At 36.6% G+C, this 19,865-nt stretch overlaps 1 protein-coding gene across 1 annotated transcript; it reads left to right on the top strand.

Moving 5' to 3' along the window:
* The first annotated feature begins 272 nt into the window (after positions 1–272).
* LOC125261122 (natterin-3-like) lies at positions 273–3,300 on the top strand. Its single transcript, XM_048179716.1, has 3 exons — positions 273–396; positions 1,824–1,941; positions 2,080–3,300. The coding sequence occupies exons 2-3, from the start codon at positions 1,842–1,844 to the stop codon at positions 3,039–3,041; spliced, it is 1,062 nt and encodes a 353-aa protein (XP_048035673.1). The 5' UTR covers positions 273–396; positions 1,824–1,841; the 3' UTR covers positions 3,042–3,300.
* The last annotated feature ends 16,565 nt before the right edge of the window (positions 3,301–19,865 follow it).

Raw genomic sequence — 19,865 nt, 5'->3', positions numbered from 1 at the left:
AGTAATCAACGTATGAATGGAATCAAATCAGTAGCTAATTAGAGCACAAAGAACACGGGCAAACTAGGGTTTCCCTAAAGCATCGTTAGCCAACTATGGTCACAAGTTCCAGCGTTGTCAGCACAGTTCAACGAGTTGAACCAAAAGGTTTGGGAAACAGTAATGACTAGCTAGTTGAGTTACATCATTGTATGGGAAACACATCCCAGATCAGGTTTCTTATTAAATCTAAAAATAGACCCTACAAGGTTTTTATGCCTTTTCTCCGCCCAGCACAGATATCCTCCTACTCTCAAAAATATAAAGAGGCCATTGAAACACAAACTTCAAATCAATTGAAGGTTCATGTTCTCAGGCTGCTGGCATTTGAAGACAGATTACTGAAACAGTTGACATGTAAGTACGTTTTTATAGATTTATCCATCATTAATAACATTCAGTCAGTGGTGTAGTCTAGTGAGTATACTATGATTTTACCCTTCCAACCTTATACTCACCCGTCCCAGAGTGACAAGCTTATGTGTGTGTTATCAACATGTCAATTTATTATAAGCAACACAATGAAATTTACATCCGGAGAGACTCGACTGATTTTCTTCTGTTTAGTGTCAATCATCATCAGCCAGTTAAGATCTGCAATTAGCCTTAGATGTTATATGAATATGGTTGCTGGATCATAGGTTTTATCAGCTGGCAATTTTCAACGCACATTTAAGAGTGCAAGTTGAAACTATTATTAACAATAATGGAAAGATGAGGCTTATCAGTATGTCACAATATCATCGTCTTTGGACTGTTTTTTCTGTTTTGCACCATTTCCTGCCAGTCTCTCATCATAGTTATGCATTTCGATACACAAGCTTTCAATTCGATTCAATATCAGTTATTTTGGATACTGTATCAGGTACAGTACATGGCAAATTTTCTCAAGAAAAAAAATCTCAGCTAATGCTGTATAATATATATATCAGTTGGAACTACATTAATATTGAAGGTTAAAATGAACTGATTTGTATACAAACTTAAATTATGCTTAAGGAAATTTTTTATAATAATAAAGTTATAATAGGCCTATTTACTTTAAAATTATTTCTACTTCAATTCATTTTTTGAAACATTAACATTTAAATGGTGGCTGTCTGCTTGATATTTTTATTCAAACATGTAACATTAAAAATTATTATTAATATGAAATATGCATTAACTTAGCTAAATACTCCTCTCTAGAGTTCATTTTTCTAGCTGACTAACGAGTTTATGTTCACTGAATGTGGTTGTAAATGACGTAATGTTTGTTTGTTTACAAGCTGTTTTATTAACGTCTTTCTGAGGTTGAAACACGATTGAGTTATACTGAATCTTTTAAAAAATAATTAATAATACAATAATGTCTAATTGTTCATGTGTTTATTCTTGTTAGAAGATTTAGTTTTTATTTTACTGATAATGAACACAAATTAATCATGACAAACCAAATTAATTTTAATTGTATTAATTATACCATTGATTAAAACACAAGCTGATACCAAGGTATTTAGTCCTACAATTATAACATAATTTTACATGATTGTATTTATTTATTTATTTTCTAAAGTAAGGTTAATGTTAGCAGCTTCTTGTAATACTCTCCAAAATGTGTGAAAAGTGCAAACATTACCGCTTTAATGACCGTCGTTTTTACTGTCCAATGACAGCCCTATATATATATATTATATCTACTTTGAGTGGCATGGGAGAGAGTCTGAAGATGATTTGTTGCCCCTACGAGTTTATAATAGCATATTTTAACTAGATTTTCATGTCTGTTCGGTGATGTTTCACAGATATTGTGACGGACGGTGATGATGGGTTTCAGCGTGATCATCATCTTTGCTCTGCTGCAGATCCGTCTGCTGAATGCTGGGGTGAATCCAGAGGATCTTTCTAACATTGAAAGCACTGGTATGTTCACCTTCAGTTCTGGTGTTTCAACAACTCCTAAACTAATCCATGTGTGAAGCTAAACCTATTTATAATTATTGTTAATAATCAATAAGTAATCAGTCTTGGGTTTGTGTATTTCTTGGATTTGTTTTGCAGACTCTTCTAATCACCATCAGCGTCACGCTCGTGCATTGCCTCTAAAGAAGCTTTTTTCTGTGAAAGATAAGGAGAACCGGAGCATTCTTGACCCGAACACTTACTTGGAGTTGGTTGAATCAAAACCTCCACCTGAAGATGCATATACATTTTTACATAAAGAAAAAGAATATTACATTATTCTAACTGGGAAATGTAATGATGTTCAGTTAGCAATACTTAATAGCCAAGCTGCTAATGGTAAGGAACGTCGATTTCTGGTGAATAAAGACAACTTTGAAGATTTACAGTGGAAAACATGGGCAGATATAGAGAGTAGCAAGACTCCATTTGCCCCAGTATGGATTTGTGAACATTATTACATTGCTAAAGATGAATCTGGTAAGGTTTCTTTGACCAAACAAATAGATAAAAAAGAAAAGAAAACTGAATATCTCTACCTAAACAATGACAAATTGGAGACATTAAATATGGATTCTGAAGATCCAGTACAGAAAACGCCAGGAAATATAGAAGTGCTAAAACAGTTCATATTTGTCAACAAGAACTGTAAGTCAGCCAAACATGTGGTGAAGTTGGATCAAGGCAGTGATGAATCAAGTTCTTCTCAGAAGGGCCGTACACATGCGTTCGGAGGGGCATTAGGAGGATCAGCCTCTGGTGGATCACTTAATTTGAAATATGACTACAGTCGCTCGAACACTATAACAACATCCAATGTTGATAAGATGCTGCACTCATGGAGTATGGAGATAGAGGTTCCTCCTAACCATTCTTGCTCCATTAAAGTGACAAGCAAAACCTTTACGAGTACAGTCCAGTACTCTGGTACGCTCACCAGACAATACGGGATCAGTGACGTACGCAAAACCTCTGTTACCGGCATCTATGAAATTCAGGAAGCAGCAGACCTCGAATCTGTGTATAACTGCAAAGCCGAGAAAGAAAAGGTGAACTGTTGAAATGCATGAAACCTGTGCAACTTCTAAAAAAAAATGAATGACATGTTGCCATGTGTGTGATCATAACAGAATGTAAAAAAAAAAAATGCATTCAAAATGATTTCAAGAATAACCATTAAATTAAATTTTAACATGCTTTTTATTTTACTTTTATATTGTCTTTTTATTCCTATATTGTATTTCTGTTTTATTTTTACAAGCAGATAACAACAACTTTGTTTAGAAGAACACATTTAAAACTACTAGACAAAAAAGTGGCATCTGAGAATTTAAAAAATTATATATATATATATTTTGCATGTTAGAAACCATATAAAATCAGATGTTTCATCAAGCGATGTTTATTTTCACATTTAGATGCCTATATATGGCAGAAGGCCATGTAGTATTAAATAACATCAGACATGCATTACTGTAATCTTCAAATGATATATTCAGCCATTTTGAGATATATGTGTCAGGATCACCAGCTGTAGTGCTCTGATTGTCCACCAGAGGTCACTCCATCACAGACTGCTGTCAATCCTCCAGCAGAATGGACCGGGTTAATTCTTATTATTCAGTGGAATGAAAGACGTTTATTAGGACAGGAATTTAAAGGATTTATTAATGAGTTAGAAACAAAACCAGATATAATTTGCATACAGGAAACTTAGATCCTCCACCAATAACACGTGCAACATTTATTAAGCAAAATATACAATACAAGGTAGCTAATGGAAAGAACTGGAATTTATCATAATGGATGTATGGACAGATGATGGTAATATTAAAATAGCTAATTATTATAATCAATGCCAGAAATGAACTGAAATGAAATTTGGAGGAATTATTAATACACTTAGAATGTAAGATCATTTGTTGTGGAGATTTTAATGACCATAATGCATTGTGGGATAATTATAACAATAATGGAGAGATTATAGAATTCATGGATAAGAAAACTCTAGTATGTGTTAACAATGGAGATGGTACTAGAATAAATGTTATAAATTTGAACAAGTGAATGAGAGAATACATTAAATATATTTTTTGTGTTTCCGTTTACTCGAAAAACTCCACAATAATGTTTTCACAACTTTCAAAAAGAGGAAACAAATAGAGAGCGATTGATAACGGCAGTCAGAAGAGAGAAAGATGTCATTTTTACTGTCACTCTCAACATAACACCGACTGTTACGTAACAGTCGGGATCATTAATATGTACGCCCCCAATATTTGCATATGCCAGCCCATGTTCAAGGCATTACACAAGGGCAGCCAGTATTAACGTCTGGATCTGCACAGCTGAATCATCAGACTAGGTAAGCAAGCAAGAACAATAGCGAAAAATGGCAGATGGAGCGATAATAACTGACATGATCCATGATATCATGATATTTTTAGTGATATTTGTAAATTGTCTTTTTAAATGTTTCGTTAGCATGTTGCTAATGTACTGTTAAATGTGGTTAAAGTTACCATCGTTTCTTACTGTATTCACGGAGACAAGAGCTGTCACTATTTTCATTATTAAACACTTGCAGTCTGTATAATTCATAAACACAACTTCATTCTTTATAAATCTCTCCAACAGTGTGTAATGTTAGCTTTAGCCCATTAGCCACGGATCACAGCCTCAAACTCATTCACAATCAAATGTAAACATCCAAATAAATACTATACTCACAGGAATCGATGCATGCATGCAGCATGAATGACGAACACTTTGTAAAGATCCATTTGAGGGTTATATTAGCTGTGTGAACTTTGTTTATGCACTGTTTTATAGTTGAGAGCTCCGCGAGATTTAAAGGGGCCGCAGCCTGAATCTTTGCATATTTAATGATGCCCCAAAATAGGCAGTTAAAAAAATTAATTAAAAAAAATCTATGTGGTATTTTGAGCTGAAACTTCACAGGCACATTCAGGGGACACCTTAGACTTATATTACATCTTGTGAAAGAACGTTCTAGGGCACCTTTAATGGACAATATTTTGTCATGATTTTTTGTCATGTTTTTAAATTACTTGAAACATATTGGCCATCATGGCCCTTTACACAAAGAAATACGCAACCTGCGTTATAACCACAACTTGACCAACACAGTCATATTAAAACATTTCTTAAAAACCACAAAGACACTTTCAGATCACTTTCATCTCTTCATGAACAGACTGACATGGACAACAAATGATTGATCAAAAATGAACAATTCTGATGTTCCATCCCAGGATTCAAAGAGTTCTGATATAACTTATCTACATATGTATAATGCTGGTACTGAAGTTGTTAGAATTCAACTATCACATTTGAATGAACTCCAAGGTACATGCTGCCTCCTCCTGGTACTCAAGATTAAACAAGAAATATGCAGCAAAAAGAGTGGAAAGACCGGACAGGGAACTGGGATGAATGTCCTCACACACAACCTTTTCAGTTTCACACAGAAATAAACAGAATGTCAAAATAACCTCTCTTAAAGCTGTCTAGCAGTTTCTGAATCTGGATGGGCAGGAGTAATCAGTTAATCACTTAAAAGCTGATGCCTTTCAGCAAGAGTAGAGCAAATGTTTTTGAAATTGTGCAACTTTCTTGAACACTGTTTGAAATAAGTGTGTTTGCTTTCGAATCCAGAGATGAATGAGTGGCCCAAACTGGACTGTTTTGGCCTGGAATAATGTTCTGAACCATAGGAAATGTTCTGAACAACATGCCCTCCAAGTTTATCACTCCCAGGATGTATCTCACTTGGCTTATCATGTGTATCATTGCCTAGGAATCTGAAGTGATTTACTCTTCTATTCAGTTCCACATACGTAAACTGTTTCTCAACTCTGACCAGATGTAATGCATAGAGCCAAATCATAGGACACAACACCTTCAAGAATTATCATGCCCAATGCATGAGGCAAGCCAGGCTGGCAGACATGGTAATGTGGAGTCAAACTTTTCTGGTCCAGATCATCTGCTTTGACATCACCTCTATATGACTGCACAGTCCTGCTGGTCCCTCAGCCATGGGTCTGCCACAAATGTTGGTCTATCAATTTCACAGAATCTGCAAAAGAAGGAACGGTTGCTGACATTTTCAACAAAACCCCCAAAAGCATGTGAGTCTAGATTATTTCTGGCAATGGCTTTCCTAATCTCACCACTGGGCATTTGGATGCCACTCACCCCGAGGTCTTTGAGATCCTTTATCAACTGTCCCATCACCAAGCCTTGTCCGAAGAACTTGAAATCTCTCTGCAAAGAAGAACAAGTTGCATATGGTCAGTGGTGGATCAATTATGAAGCAAAATGTCTCCTAAAGTGAAACATACAGCAAGCACTTTATGGTTTTATCTTCCTGAACCTAATGGATTTACTACTTCAGATGAATCCTGATAGAGAATCAAGCCTGCGGACATGGGATCTGACTTAAACAAAGCATTTTTTTGCAATTACTACTCCATCCCAAATGTCCTTAAGAACATCTTTGTTGTGAACTTGCAAATGGGTGTAGCTGTGCTGTTCCTGCATGGACTCGCTCTTGAGAAGACCAGCAACTGCTTTTTTTAATTATTATTGGAAAGTATTGGGCAAAACATTCATTTCCTGCTTCATTGTTCTCTAAACGAATGGGAACTGCTTCAATGTAGTTGAAGATTTGTTTAAACACGGTTTTCCTCCTCTGATCTGTTTTCAATATCCGAGTATTGCAAGTGTGGATCTACCACTCTTTCTACATCTGTCTCAGGAACTCCAAGTAGAATCATTTTTCTTTTTGTTTATTAGATTGTCAATTAGACTGTGCTCTTTCCTTTATGACATCTTGATAAATGTGACGTGAATGTTGACAAGACAGTTTATGTCTTTTTGCAGTGTTTAAATGGACACGTTACTGCTGTGTCCTCTTTCAAATGGGTTTTTAGATGTGAAAAGAAACCAGTCAAGTTCTCACAATACACAGAGCAACATTCAATGTCAAATCAGAAATCATCAGTATGAGTGTGACTTAAACGCATTAAAGCTTTTGAACACCAAACTGCAGTTAGCAATTCCACACTTAAAAGTTGCATTTGGCAAATTCCTGTGTAATTTCATATGCCTTACATGAGCAAAAACCATATCATATTCATGTGAGCAAAACTGACAGATCATCTTGAACCTTATTCTTTTGAATGCCAACTAAGTTCCCAGCTTAGAAATCAATGCTATCTGGAGTCAGACATTAATATGCAATGGACAGAAGAAGGAACGAGGCCGTAAGCGTGAAAAAAGTGAGTGGGACTTTTAATGTATTTAAATGCTATGTATCTACAACATACAACCTTGTATATTATGTCTAAACAAGACACTAGAATACATTCTGCATGCTAATTAGTAACTGAAATTTATCAAAATAAATCTTTTGATAAATCTGAACCACATCTTAATCCATTCATTCTGTACTTCAGCATCAGGGGGATTTAATCAGTTTCTGTCACATTTTTCAAGCAATGAGGTACTTGTCGATCCATTCCCTGTTCTGGGATGCTCTTTATCAGTTGAAGCAATCAGTGGGCATTTAAGCCACCAGTTGAATCTGCTCAATCTCCTCGTTGGTCCCCCTAAGGGACTCTTCTGCCTCTGCGAGGTTAGAGGCGCGCCTGGTGTGAACTCAGAGTGTTATACTTTTCCATTTAAAAAAATGCATTCAAAATGTGAACACAGTGTACATCATGCACCTGTTTTACTTTGCTTGATGGAATTCATCCTGACATGCTGAAAAGGGAAAGTTAAGTGTTCGCTGCACAGGTGATCAGCTCATCAGCAGCAACACACACTCACAGAGAGTGAACCAGTGAGCCATGACAAGTACAATCACGTACACTATTAATATGTCATTAGTAGCACTTTTTCCCCATATTCAAAATAAAGCACTTTAATTCAGTAGTCTCAAACTCAATTCCTGGAGGGCCACAGCTCTGCACAGTTTTGCTCCAACCCTAATCAGACACTCCTGATCCAGTTAATTAAGGTCTTCAGGATTACTAGAAACTTTCAAACAGGTGTGAGTTGGAGCTAAACTGTGCAGAGCTGTGGCCCTCCAGGAATTGAGTTTGAGACCACTGCTTTAATTGCTTTATGCTAAAAGTATACTTACTGTTAAATTGTGAATTTTAGTACACATTTAACCTGCATGTTTTATTTTTCATAAAAATCCATGAACTTAGTGACAGTATATATAAAGATCCACTGAAATTTTATGTGCTAATTAGTGGATTAAGTGTACTTAAAGAGGCTCTATGCAATAATGACACCCAGTGTTCAAAATAGGTACTGCAGTTCAAATGCAAAATATTGTTTGCCCCGCCCACTCGTTCAGAGACGCAGCTGACAGCAACAATGACGAGCGCAATTAACAATGAAAGCTGAGGAGACTTAAACATTGTAAGCTGATGAGTTGATTTATCTGTTTTAATATGCTGTTGTTCATAGAGATATTTAGATGGATTCAGAGGCTTTTTAGGTCAAGTAGAATCTGTGATTCTCTTGACCTAAAAAGCGAAATACTATTGGATAAACTGGCAGCAGACGGTTTCGCACAGACCAAAACAAAGACAGACATTCCGACACGGAACACACATTTTATCTGGCTGTAGCATTGTGTTTCTGAGGAACAAGTAGGTGAACTTAGCATGTTTTCTAAATATCTGCAAACATATCGAGGTATTTTTATGCTTTATTAAAGTAAAAATCTTACATAGAGCCCCTTTAAGTTTAATGTGGCCACTAGAGGGCGATCTTATACAACAAAGAGCTTACCTCTGAGTTTGCAGAGTAGTTGTTCCCCTTCAGCTCCTGTGTTCCGATTAGCAGCAACTGACACATAAATTGCCGTCTTCCTCCATATTCTGCTGCCTTACAGTATATTACAATAAACACTTTCTGTGAGACTTGTGAAGGGGTGGATTCTGGAATCCACTGCCGCTTCAATATATATCTTTTAAGTTATTAATCAACATTTATATTTCTGTTAAATTATTTGAATGACTTAACAATATATGTTAAAGCATCTGTTTTCATCTGTACCTCTCACTAAGAGAAAAGAACATGTTATCAGTATGTTTTGGGGAAAGTTTCCTGCTCAGAGCAGAGCTCAGATCAACTTCAGCCTTGAAGAAGCTGTGAATCATGTGTATCTGTGTATGTGCGCTAAGAGTTTTGTGCAGGTCCCTTTGTACTGGACAACTGGCATTCTGCTCGAGACCAGCAGACGCCATGTCATGACCCCAAAAGGACATCCGGTACCTAAATCCAGGGTCCCCTCGTCATCACCGTGACGAAGGGAGATATGCTTCTTACTATCTGTCCACGTGTGGAAAATTTCTAATCTTGTCTATTTTTCTCGGCCAATCAGAATCATTCAACCTGAAGTAATGACGTAGTTAGTTGACTCTGTTAGAGTATAATTGTTGTGGAAATGTGAATGTACGCAGAGCGGCCTACGAACTCCTTGTGAGACATGAAGCTGGCTTCTGCTGATGAAACTACAAACTATTCTTCATTAAATTTTTCTTCAATTTATTATTTTTTTAAACTTTGACTCCGGGTCTTTATTTAACATATCTGGTAACAAGGGTCCCTAACAGTTTATGGTGGAGGAATTGCGAGCAATCATTCTTTGGTGACATCCCTGACTAACCAACAAACAAGGTAGGAAGATTTATTTATTTATTGGTTAGGGCTGTCTGGTTGAAAGAGTTGAGAGGATTGGGAAGTGAGACGGTGGGTTTACGCACTCAGACGTGAGTGTAGGACACCAGGTCCTTGAATACAGGCTGGTGTATTACCGAAAGCCATAAGAGGCAGACGGTTGGTGATAACTACACTCCATTAAGGAGTTGGAAAGCACTGAAAGCCATAATAGGCAGACAGTGTGGTGGATACCCCACCCCATTAAGGGGTAGGGAAGACACTAGTAAGCTGGGATACTGTACTCTATTAAAGGGTTGACAAAGACACTGGAAGCCATAAGAGGCAGACAGTGTGGGGATACTACACTCCATTAAGGGGTTGTAAAGAAGTTACTACTAGTGTGTCTCACGAACCAAAGCTCTCTGACTCCAATTCCAGACAGGGGCGCCCCGAGCTTAGAGATTCAGGTAGTCAGGAATAGAAGCTTTTAGTTAAATACGATAAAATAAAGATAGGGATAGGGTTGTTTGGTCACGGATGCATCAGGAACGATCCCGACAACAATAAAATTGTGACACTAATTGGATTGGACCAGTATATGTAACTGTGATTTTGGAGTATACTTTGCAGTTTCATCAAGCAGAAGCCAAAGCTGTGTTGTTTAAAGATCGCCGCCTCCATCTGTTCAGGTGAGTATTAACTTTTACTAAGATATGGCTGACAAATGGAGTAACTTGATCAGTCCTGATACAGATGACACAGAAGGGAGTAAACGCTGTAAGCAGCTTTGCTCTGAGGCTCTCACTTCAAAGAAATATGCAGAGCTAATCAAGAAAATGGTTAGTCAGGGCTTTGATTCTGATTGGAATGTTGTTCAACAACTTGACTGGCTACAGACCAAGAAAGAGCCTGAAAGATTTAAATTTCTTGCTGTTTGTGCTTATTCTTGGATTTGTAAAATGGGTGGTGTACCTTTAACTCTTGAAAAGAAAATCCCAGACGTAACTGAGGGATGGTACAGTCTGACTGCCCAACGTGATAAAATATGTGAAATCACAGGAATTGATGCAGGGTTTGATCTGAGTAGTTGGAGTAAAGGACTTGAAGTAGTTTGTGAAAAAGCAGATAGAGCCATGAGCTGTAAATTATCGCAGAGTGTGTCTGCTCTCTCCGTCGAGCTCTCTTCTCAGACTGTTCAGGCAGCTGCCACTTCAGGCACCACCCCACAGACTGAGAACCAGACTGATAGCCCTTACACTGAGATGTGCAGTTTATTGAATGTTGCTGCTGCAAATACCCTTCACACTTATGCAGAAACCCCAGAGCTTCCTACCATGCAAGCAAAACCTAACACAGGTCCCGAAGTCAGAAATCTCCATCTGACCCCCATGGAACTGAATGTGGTCACTTCCAGGGGGACTGTCTCAGCTGCTCCAGTCAGACGTTCTGACAATGTTGAGAGAAACATAGAGGTGGGAGCCGCTTTTGAGCTCGGAGAGTGGACTAGACTCTCAGCCTCTGAGAAAACAGTTTGCTTGCAGGATTGGAACCTTTTAAATTGTTTAACCCAAACAAAGTCTTGTGGGATAAAATAGAAGCAGTTGCTAGGCAACAAAATTTGGGCATAGCGGATGTACAGGTTCTGGTAGAAAGTCTGGTTCCCTCAAGTAAATTACGTAGAGTTCAGGGAATTGAGTTTGGCCCTAGGGCCCCAGTAACTTGGGGACAATATTGCATGGCTTACAGTGACTATAAAAGACAAGTAAAAGAAATTTTGGGTCGGGGATCCTTTCCCTGGACAAGTGTAACGCAAGTCAAACAAAAACCTGGTGAAAGCCCTTTAGATTATGTTGAGCGTTTCTGAGCAGCTTATGAAAATTACTGTGCTGCCAATGATAATGATGAAGATTATGATTCGGCTATTGTGATTGAATCTGCCACAGGAGGATTGTCCAAAGTATACAGAGAACTGCTTATCAGTGGCTCTGTTCACATTCCAAACTGGGAATGCCTGCTTCAATGGTGTGCTGTATGCTAGAGCCGTTTACAAGCTAATAAGGATCAAAAAATAGGCGAAGTATCTGCTGCTGTGGTTGAAGCTAAAACAAATCTACAAAATAACATAGAATGTTACCAGTGTGGTAGGAAAGGGCATTTGGCTCGTTCATGCCATAAACATCCGTTAAAATGCCACAAGTGTGGGAAACTTGGCCATAGCCACAAATTTTGTAAACAAAAGAAAGAAAGAAACAAAAAAGAGACTTCCACTCTGTCTGAGAGCTTGTGAAATTGAGAAAGAACAAGAGATAACAATAAGGTCAAAAGATTGTAGTCTTAAGGAACTCCTTTTGAAGGGAAATCTATAATAATAAGTTTTATATTGAATGGACAAATGGTTAATGTAAAATTACAGACAATGAATCCAAAACGTGAGTTAAAAAAATATATAAAAAGTAAGTAGAGAATGAAAATAGGGATGATTGGATGTTCTGAAAGTTTCAATTTATGGAAAAATATTTGAACAGTCTCAAGTATGTTTTTATGTGATGAGCACATCTTAAATTTCTAAATGTTTGTTTATGATGGTCAAAGTGACATGAGACTGCCAGTGTCACAGAGACTCGACCTGATCTGAAGTTTGTAATGCCTAAATTCCCTGATATATGGGTCAAAGACAAATATAAAAATAATGTTTATTTGAAAACAAATGTCAATTCTGGCAAAGCCTTAAGTTGGGCCAGAGTTACAAGAAATAGGTAAAGTTTGATGTTAAAAGTTATAAAAAGACAGTGTACCAGTCCTGAAATCCTCAGAGTCTCTCTCTCATTCAAAGTCAGCTAAAGGCTGCTATCTGAGCTTGTGTCATAAGTGATAACAAGCTGTTTATAAAAGCACAGTGTCTAAGTTGAAAATCATGGACACAGAGATGTTAAAAGAAACGATTGCCATAAAGAGGGCCATTGGTTGTTAAATGTGTCAAAGTAAAACTCAGTGAGTAGAAAGAGGTCTTTAAAATGGTAATACAGACCTTGAATGATATAAGTGACTATTTTGATGAATTCTTTCTATGACCAGTAACTTTTTGTCTGATCTTTGTCACCACCATGTGCAGGGCCGATGGCTCCGGTTACAGATGTGATAAAACACTACACTGAATGGACAGTGAGAATTAAATTCACTGAGAACAATCTCAGCACGGATATGTTACTGCTGAGAGAATGCACAGTCTAATGATTTTAGTGATTAAATACTGCTGTCATTAACCTGTCTCCATGTTTTAACACTATTAGGCCGTCCAATGGCTCTGGTGGCTCTTGAATGCACTTTCCCTAAGCTCCAGAAAACACCTGATTCTGATGAATAAAACTGTCAAAGATCTGGAATGGGAAAGAACGGGTACCAGTGTGCACGAGGTGATTTCTCAATGACGGGTAAGATCCTCTTTGGCCATACAGAGGACAACCTAAGGCAGGGGGTTGCCGCCGCCACTGGGCATCTACCCTGATGGGAGGTGTTTATGTGAGATGGGTATGAGAGTTGAGCGGATGTCTGTGAGGCCAGCAGCATCAAAAGGGTGGAGCTGTCAGAGGTACAGCAGTCTGCCCCAAAAATGTTCCTCTATACCAATCACCAAAAACCGCATTCCTAAGATGGCTTGTTTTTCATTGTGACAAGTCCACAACTATGCCAGGGGACAAGACCCTGAGGAGAAGAAGATGATTGATATAGAGCTGATGGGAATGAGCTTTCAAGAGCCGACTGAGACCATGAGGTGACTGTCCGCAATTTCTGGGGAGAACAGAGTAAAATTTAGTAACATGATGTTGGTTGTTGGCAAGAACTGTATAGAAATTTAGGATTCAGCAGGATGATGAATCCCTGAATTCATGAGGCTGTGTGATTTTGAACTAATGTGTTTCCATCATAGTTTTTACTCCTGCAGGTCATTGGACATGGCGGAGAATAATTCGTAGACATGGTGGTGGTTAAAGATAAAGACTGATTTTGAAGAGTCAAGAGACAGATAAGTGCATTCAGTATTTAAACTAAAGATAACCTCAAAAATGGCTACTAGCACAATATTTTAGATGGTGGTAATGGCTTTTATTTGGAAGTTAAAAAATGTACATTTTAACCTTTATGAATGACCAAGGTTTCCATATAATAATTTAATATTAAATTCTGTCTAAGTTACAGACTTTTGATTCTGTTGAAAAGATTATTAGTGCAGTAAGAGAGAGAGACTGTTTGAGTGGAGGAAAAGGATGGAGCTCTGTCTGTCTGTTATCAGCCTGATAAAGCTTAGACAAAACAATGAGATTAGAACCAAAACAACCCAGCTGACTTTTCTGAAAACAAATTATAGTGAAGAGACATAATTTGAGACTGCATAAGAGTAAAACCTACAGGGAAATGGGAAATTTAAATGTGTTTTTAGAATTAAAACAAAAAGCCAACCTTGACAATGAGCAGGTTCATATTCATGTGTCTAGTGTGTGTGAGGCTGACTGAACTTTATGTTTTGTATGTGTTAGTTTGGGGAAATAATCTGTCCTCAGTGTATATGTCATTAACCTCTGGAATGAGTGTTTTATCATTACAGATGGGTTAAGTGAAATGACAAAGTTTGACAAGCCGATATTTCGGATTGAATCTTATGAAAAGACGATACAGAACATGGGTCAAGCTTTAAGTGGATTGGATATCCAGCTCGGTCTGCTAATGGTAATTATGACTTTTGTCATGTATGATGTTGATTTTTAATTATTCTCTGGATTAGTATTTTTAAGAACATTTATATAAATTGGAATTATGGAATTAAAGATTGCCGTTCATGGGTTAAAAACCCTTGTCTAAATTCAACTGAGGGTCTAAATTTAAACACTGTCTTCTTTGTTTGATCAGAATGATAAACGTAAATGTTATAAGATTTGACGGCAGAGACAACGTGACACATTGGCTAAGTCACTAGTAAATTATCCAGAGAACCCCCTCAAATTTATGGAAGGCCGGTGGGCAAACAAAGGAGGAGTGAATATAATTGATAAAAGTTTTATTTATTATTGTTTTTTTGTTTGTTTGTTTTGTTGTTGTTTTTTTATCCATTAAATGGATGCATGTCATTAGATGTCTAGAGAAATACAATTTATGTAATAAGGGTTGAAGGTGAAAGAAGCTATTAGGCTGTTTGTGTAACCTAGGGATTTGAGAAAAACAATAATTTGGTTTCTGCAAAACAATAGAGATAAGTGGGACTGAGACAGTAACGATAATATATTTTTAGATCTGCAGACTAACAATTTGATGGGATAGAGTGACAAAACTATAAGTAGTTGAAATTATTGTGATGAAAAAAAAAAAGAGAGAAATTGTTTCAAAAACAGCTTTAAAGAAATTGATAATGTCTTATAGTACAAATTTGTATAATTTATAAGTGTTATGGAAGAAAATCTGTCCGTTTGTGTTTTTGTTTGACATTTTTGGTGCAGTGAGTAATAATGAAAAAGATCCCTGCCAAAGAAGAGGGTTAAGATTTTGGTCATTAAGATTTTGGTCAGCCTATGCAGTTATAATTGACAAGAAACTTGAGTTTAAAACTGACGTTAAAGGAAGTCTTAATTATTTGATTTCAAATGCTGTACTGCTGACATGGACTGAGTACTGTGAAATGTTGTGAAAATTGAGTTTCAGATTAATAATAATTAGGTATTGAGTGTTATTAACAGTCAATGTCATGATAAAGATATCAGTCAAGACAAAGAAATTGTTACTCTAACTAAATTTATATGTTTTGATGATTATGTCATTTTGATGAAAAGTTTTTAACGAAATGTTTTAAAATTCAAAGGTTTATTTTTATTTATATTGTTTATTTTTTTTTGTGGGCTATAATGGATCTGTTGTGAAAAGAAATCTTAACAAAAGGATTATTAAGTAAAAGTAACAATTCTATGTTTTATTTAAAATGATAATTGAAATGGTCATGTAAATGTTTTCTTTTATTTCTATTTTTAAAGGTGTTTAAAAAAAGATATTTAAAATATGTTCTTCAATTAAGGTGGTACATGCTATGTCTGTAAACTGAACAATGATTTAAGAAACTTATAATACTTAGATGGATTATGATGGTCTTATTTATTTATTTATTTATTTTTTGTTGTTTATTTTGAATTAGACCACAATTTTGTTTTTAATATTAAAAATTATCTATAAAGGTATAGTGAAAGGATTGGATTTATGATCCATCACCTTGTAATATATAATGAATTGGAAATTATATTTTTCTAAAAACCAGTGTATAGATCCTGGTGTTTATGATTACAGGCAATGTCTGTATTTAGTATCTGAGGAGTGACTGAGGGTCTGGCCCATGCCAGGAATGCAGTAACAGTGCTTACTCATTTAGCCCGGCTTCCAGAGAATAAATATGTATTTGCTTTGTAGTCAAGGAATTTGATGATAAACCAAATCACAAAGATTGATGTAAAGACGACTATGTGTAAGGACTGAAGGTCAATAATGCACTATGTGCTCTGTAGAAAATTCTGTTCTAGTTAAGCCTTTAGAGGGAAAACCTATTGTCTATTTTATACAATTGTAACCTGCCAGGGGAGCATGGGTGAGCAACGTTAAATTTTGAAGCAGCCTAAATTGTTAAGACCAGATGTGGTGTTTAAGACTTCACATTGGCCTTTTAAGGGGGGACTGAAGGGGTGGATTCTGGAATCCACTGCCGCTTCAATATATATCTTTTAAGTTATTAATCAACATTTATATTTCTGTTAAATTATTTGAATGACTTAACAATATATGTTAAAGCATCTGTTTTCGTCTGTACCTCTCACTAAGAGAAAAGAACATGTTATCAGTATGTTTTGGGGAAAGTTTCCTGCTCAGAGCAGAGCTCAGATCAACTTCAGCCTTGAAGAAGCTGTGAATCATGTGTATCTGTGTATGTGCGCTAAGTGTTTTGTGCAGGTCCCTTTGTACTGGACAACTGGCATTCTGCTCGAGACCAGCAGACGCCATGTCATGACCCCAAAAGGACATCCGGTACCTAAATCCAGGGTCCCCTCGTCATCACCGTGACGAAGGGAGATATGCTTCTTACTATCTGTCCACGTGTGGAAAATTTCTAATCTTGTCTATTTTTCTCGGCCAATCAGAATCATTCAACCTGAAGTAATGACGTAGTTAGTTGACTCTGTTAGAGTATAATTGTTGTGGAAATGTGAATGTACGCAGAGCGGCCTACGAACTCCTTGTGAGACATGAAGCTGGCTTCTGCTGATGAAACTACAAACTATTCTTCATTAAATTTTTCTTCAATTTATTATTTTTTTAAACTTTGACTCCGGGTCTTTATTTAACATATCTGGTAACAAGGGTCCCTAACACTTGCAAGTTGCAACAGGCGCGAATACTGGCGACACGAGCCAGAAACAGAAAACACGCACCGTGCGTACAGTCAAGTCATAATAAAAGTCCCCTGAGTTATTTTAGCGTGCTTTAAAAAATAAAGCAGTTTTATATTCAGGAAAGCCGCTTTGAAACGACGTGGACTGTGAAAAGAGCTATTCAAATAAAATGAACTGACTTGACCTAAATGAAGATAGCATGAATTTGACATTGTTATGAAACGTATGTCCAGCTTAGAACAGCTTCTTATAGTGTGATTTCTTAAATGATAACCAGAGACATTTCCTAGTTCAGCAGTAAAAAATATAACCGAAATCTCACTTTTAATTATCTCTTATGAATTATGCAAAACTTTAATAAATGCACATCTTTCTACTTCTATAGTTTGTATCAGAACTGGTCAGTGATTTTGTTGAAGAGCCTCCAAACCCTGATGTGAGTTTTTTTTTTTCTTCAGATCTGATATAAAACACTCAATATGTTCTCAGAAATACACATTAGACAGCAGAATGGGTTGTGAATGGTGAAACACTGATTTTGAGTTTTGTGTGATGTGCTCAGGATGAAGGAAATACACACATTTGTTTTCTTCAATAGATTTTATATAGAAAACATTAAAAATGTCAAATTTAGAGTCTCAATGCTAGTGTATTACAGCAATATTTATACATGTCATATTTCTTAGGTTTCTCTCTAAAATCATTTAATTGATAATAATTATATGAAAATCCATAGCTTAAATGTCTAAATATACATAAATGAAAATCCAAGCAAAAACATCTGAATTGCACATATTTCCACACATATTTTGTTAGAGTAGCCCTGCCAGAGCAAATCTCTGATCCTACATATAAACTGCTGCAGATATACTATCTAACATGAAATATACCACCTATGACTTTCATATGAATATAACATACTTAATTCAGCCTTGAGTTTAAATGAATGCAGACTTGCAGTTTGTGAAATTAAATGGCGCCATCTATGGACCAAAATAGCACTCAAAAACCCTTTACTACAGCTGATTGCATTAATTTTCAACATTCATATCTATGCAGCTCAGCAGTTTTGGGTTTTTACGCTGTACAAATACATGAAATATGATCTTCACAAGCTCATTTCTGATCTGACGTCACAAAACCAGTCAAACAAACAAAAGACATCTTAAAGGAATAATGCACTCACAGATGAAGCTTCTCACACATCAGTCATATGGACTATTCTGATGCTTCTTTTCTTTCAATTCAAATCATCATTCAGTCACTGTATGGAAAAGTTTGCACTGCACACAAGGAAATATTATGGGTTAGATAAATGAAATAAGATTGTTAACAAGTCCTGAATAATAATCAAATACAAATACAATAAAAAACTTAACTTCTAACCTAACATCTAGACGCAGCAACAACTGAAGAAATAATATTAGTAATAATTTGTCAGATCATGACACAACATACAGACATTTACCCTGCATAGGTTTGTGCTAGAAGTCTCTCCATCTTAAAGTCCCCCTTTATGCTGTTTTAATGTTGTTTCAGAGTCTCCTAAAACAGGTTTACATTCATCCAAGATCAAAAACACTTTAATTTTCTCATAATATCCACTGTAGCATCAGCTCTTTTCTCTCAGTGTCTGAAACGCTTCGTTCAAAGATTCAGTCTCTCTAAACCCCGCCTCTCTGAGAGCTGCTCTGCTCTGATTGGTCAGATGGCCCAGTCTGTTATGATTGGCCTCAAACCAGACGCTCATTAGCATATCTGAATCTCAGCTCTTGATACACAGTGATTCAAACAGTAACGATGGCGTCGGTTTTGTCGTATCAATCTCATCAAAGTGGAGAAAACAGCGTCTTCTCGACATGAACAACACGAACCAAACTCTTCCAGTCTCAGACACAACTACAGTGATTGAGGGCGGGGCAAAGAGACGCTGTTCAGCCAATGAAGACCAGAGGTGGGCATTATGCAAATTCATTACAATCCTACACAGGTTCAGCAGGAAGAGAGACTGAATTACTGACGACTCGTTTCAGTTCAGAATCGATTCTTTCTTTTAAGAGACAAAAACTTCATTTACTCTGAAACTTTGCCTTTTACATTCTCAAACAGCTCGATCACACCCTACATGAAAGGAAATATCTGAAAAAGCATAAAGGGGCACTTTCAGCGACACAAACTCAATAAAGGACATGTTGGAGTGAATACATGGCTTACTTCTGATCTCTGCATAATAAAGTGGGATATATTTAACATAAACACGAGTTGACCTGCAGGGGTCAGTGCGGATGGACGGGTCGTGGGTTGAGTTTGTCACTGAGTTTCTGAATGAGGATTGACAGCTCTTCTGTGGCCTGAGACTTCTCCTCCAGCAGTTCATATCTCAGGCTGGAGATGTCCTGCTTTATCTCCTTCAGCTCACCTGCAGATCACACAAACATCAGAATACAAACACAGTCAGGAACATCTGCGGCTAAAATGTACAATATAGGCTATATATATATATAATTAAAGAGCAGAAACTTTTTTTTTTAATTTGGAGCATAAAACTTAAAATGTGTTTCTGGGTCAAAGCGACTAAAAGTGATGAAGCACGTCATAATCACAAAATTAGTAAGCCTTTTATAAAAAATAAATATGTTCACAATGTAGCCTATAAAAGCATAATTTTCTTTGAATGCAATAGCTTATTTTACATAAAACTATTATTATATTTTGTGTTCAAATTTATTATATTAAAAGATAATTATGATTTTGTAAACA

This window comes from Megalobrama amblycephala, unplaced genomic scaffold (genome assembly GCF_018812025.1).
Source record: "Megalobrama amblycephala isolate DHTTF-2021 unplaced genomic scaffold, ASM1881202v1 scaffold331, whole genome shotgun sequence".
Classification (NCBI taxonomy): Eukaryota; Metazoa; Chordata; class Actinopteri; order Cypriniformes; family Xenocyprididae; genus Megalobrama; species Megalobrama amblycephala.
This window is presented reverse-complemented; position numbering and strand designations above follow the sequence as displayed.

Excerpts from the sequence above, each read along its gene's own strand:
- LOC125261122 (XM_048179716.1), top strand. The coding sequence starts at position 1,842 with ATGATGGGTTTCAGCGTGATCATCATCTTTGCTCTGCTGCAGATCCGT. Across the intron at positions 1,942-2,079 it reads TTCTAACATTGAAAGCACTG|ACTCTTCTAATCACCATCAG; the intron begins GTATGTTCACCT and ends TTTGTTTTGCAG.